At 28.4% G+C, this 3,351-nt stretch overlaps 1 protein-coding gene across 1 annotated transcript; it reads left to right on the top strand.

Moving 5' to 3' along the window:
- The first annotated feature begins 725 nt into the window (after nucleotides 1-725).
- On the top strand, nucleotides 726-2,183 carry LOC126660806 (LOB domain-containing protein 12). The gene is made up of 2 exons (XM_050354488.2): nucleotides 726-994; nucleotides 1,777-2,183. Exons 1-2 carry the CDS (start codon nucleotides 839-841, stop codon nucleotides 2,158-2,160), a joined length of 540 nt encoding a protein of 179 aa, XP_050210445.1. The 5' UTR covers nucleotides 726-838; the 3' UTR covers nucleotides 2,161-2,183.
- Nucleotides 2,184-3,351: the final 1,168 nt, after the last annotated feature.

Below are 3,351 nucleotides of genomic sequence, written 5' to 3' on the forward strand. Positions count from 1 at the left end.
AAGTATTACTTTCCTAATTCTACTTACCCCAATCAAACAAGTCCTTAACAAAACCTCAAATAGAAGCTCAATTTTTTAAAATGATAAAAAAAATTAAATATAAATTAAATCATAAATTTTATCGTATTTTACAATTACCACATGAACTCTTATTTTATGAAAAATCAATGTTTTTTACTATTTTATACACTAAGCAAATAAATATCGTTGACAATAATATTCTGAAAAAATAATACAAACGCTAAAAGGGTATTAACTTAGTTGAGATGTTTAAGTACGTTTTCCAATTTATCGACTCCATTTTTTATTTAAAAAATAATATATAATATTTTGAAATCCAAATGAATATAGTTCGTGTCTGATATTATAAAAGTTTAAAATTCGTGTTGTAATTATAAAATATGCTAAAGTATATAATTTGTTTAGCATCTAATCTTTTAAAAATAATGCACCGTTAGAATTTATTAAATTAATATAAATTAATTCATAAGATAGCACATTGGATTGATCTAGTGAGAACCCTTACAATTTTAAAAATAAAAATATGCAAGTACCATTTTCTCATAAGAAATAAATATATCATATATTAATTACATATTCGATGAATTTATTTAATAATTAAAAACCCTAAACAGTGTGTGCAATTAATCTACATGTACACGTTCATTGCCATTATAAATATTCACACTTCTCTTCTCATTCTCTCCCAACTTTCTCTTTTGTTTTCATATATACACATTAAATTAATTACTCTTCATCTTCTTCTTCTTCTTCTTCGTGGTCTTCGTCTTTTTCGTCTCCGGTCACCTGAAAAGTTCTTTCTGAAACACTGAAAAAAATGGGTGGAACTTCTCCATGTGCTTCGTGTAAGTTACTTCGACGCCGGTGCGCTAAGGACTGTATTTTCGCTCCGTTTTTCCCGTCCGATGATCCTCACAAGTTTGCCATTGTTCATAAGGTTTTTGGTGCTAGCAATGTCAGCAAAATGTTGCAGGTTTCTTCTTCTTTCTCTCATTTTTGCATTTCTTAGCTATTATATAAGCGGTGGAAAAGGGATCAATTTAACCCTTCAATTTAGCACACAAGACCAAAAAAATTATTCTCTATGGAAACAGATAAAAGAACCCACACTTTGTATATTGTAGCTCGGTGGTTGTTTTATCAGCACGGTTTAAATGAGCCGAGGGGTTTAAACGAGCTACAATGAATAAACTATGGGTTTTCTTTATCTGTTTTCGTTAAAAATGTTGACATTTTCTTTATCTTATGTGGAAAATTTAAAGGAGTAAATTGACTTTTTATTCTATAAATGGCTAATTATAACATTGCCTTAGATTTATTGTAATTACTAATGCAAGTACAACTTTAACTTTTCATTTTAATTTTACATAAGATATGCAACAGTTTTAAAACTATTATTAAGTTGATGTGTCCATTATGACCAATAAGTAATAATGGACGGTTATTCAGCATAGTATCAAAAATTTTACGCAAAAAGTTTAGAGTTAACTCGGTATAATATATAAATTCATCATTGGAGTCGCACTTAATTAATATAGTTTAAACTTTTGGGTTGAATCGTTATTCGATAGCCAGTGTTGGGCCTATTTTAGATGGTTAAGGCGTTTTCAATTGTGCATCAAATGATGTCATGGGTTCGTATCCTGCCTCCGTAACTAACAACTAACAAAACAAGACTCCAAAAGTCGTAAGCTATCTTTGACAAAAAAAAAATCATTATTCGATAACGCTAACGAGTTTCGTATGATCAAACAGGAGCTACCGATACAGCAACGGGCGGACGCGGTGAGCAGTTTGGTGTATGAAGCAAATGCTAGGGTTAGAGATCCAGTTTATGGGTGTGTGGGAGCAATTTCTTACCTTCAAAATCAAGTTTCACAACTTCAAATGCAGCTAGCAGTGGCTCAGGCAGAGATCTTATGCATTCAGATGCAGAATGAGCCTGCTGTAGTTATGCCAACTCAGCTACACAATATTGATGAGTCAGATCATGATCATGACAAGTCAGCATTTCTCTATCATCATCAGAATAATAGTCTGTCTCATCATCATCATCATTACCTTAATTTTGCATCTTCTAGCAATGTAATTCATGACTCTCTTAAAAGAGAGAGCATTTTTGGTGATATTATTTCTTAATCAATGATATAATTTTATTTCTATGCTTTTTAGCTATTAAATATTAATTTTTTGAGTAATTAATTCTCAGAGTTAGTAAAGTATTTCTTAATTTCATATTGGTGACTAAATCTTAATTTATTTCATTTTAATTACTAAATTGTCATAATTTTATTTCAACCGAAAATTTTAAGGCAAAAAAATTGTATATTTGGCAATCGGTTTTCGGCAGTTTTTGCCTGAAAACTTGTATGTATGCATAAACTAGTAAGAAACAACAAAAAATGGGTTATCACGTGACAAAAAAAAAAAAAAAAACTGAATGCCATGTATCCTGTTGAAATAAAATTAAAATTAAATAAAATATATTTAAGTGTGGTTATTAATATGAAATAAGACGATAGTTTAATTACTCTAAGAATCAATTTTTCTCATTTTTATTCATCAATTTTTTTTTCTCATTTTATCTCTTAAACAAAAATTATTTTTTCTATTACCAAATCTTTTGAACTAATTGTCAATTTTAATCGATAGACCAAATATATCAATTTTAAAAACAACTATATATAGGGAGCTAATTAGCCAAAATTTTGGATTAATTGGTCCAATATTGATAAGTTCATGAGATTAATTGACAACAAAAGTAATTTTGGTATTAATTGTTCATCACATATAAATTTAGGGGGCATATTGATATATATATTTTTTAATTATTCTTTAAACCACTATTTTTTTTTCATCTAGCTAAAGACATAAACTATATTATATAATAAGGAAAATTAATTGAAGGCAACAGAAGTTATATGATGTTCCTTAGAACAATGGTAAGTGTTGAGGTCAACTCTAGCACATGTGATCAATGAAGTGAACTTGAACCTTCTTTAATTAATTAATTAATAAGTTATCAATAACTTCTTAATTAAATAAATCAAGTATTTAATTTAATTAAACGCGGTCGGTGGCTTCTCAAATAATCTCAGACATAAATTCTTATTTAGCTTCAACCAACTGTTCATATTGGTAAATAATGCAATTTTCTTGAAATTGCATTAGTGTGAATGGTAATTGGACAAGGATTTATGTTAATCAAATTTAGCATAATTTAAGAATTCAGTTCATGTTTTTTAAAATAAAATCAATTACATCCACTTATATATGTATCTCTAGCACGTGTGAAAAACAACCGTAAAAACATTAGATATAAAGATATTA

The sequence above is a fragment of the Mercurialis annua genome, linkage group LG8 (assembly GCF_937616625.2).
Source record: "Mercurialis annua linkage group LG8, ddMerAnnu1.2, whole genome shotgun sequence".
Lineage (NCBI taxonomy): Eukaryota > Viridiplantae > Streptophyta > Magnoliopsida > Malpighiales > Euphorbiaceae > Mercurialis > Mercurialis annua.

Bases quoted from the DNA above. Each gene is read 5' to 3' on its own strand.
- LOC126660806 (XM_050354488.2), top strand. From the start codon at position 839: ATGGGTGGAACTTCTCCATGTGCTTCGTGTAAGTTACTTCGACGCCGG. The intron at 995-1,776 runs GTTTCTTCTTCT...ATGATCAAACAG, and splicing joins ATGTCAGCAAAATGTTGCAG to GAGCTACCGATACAGCAACG.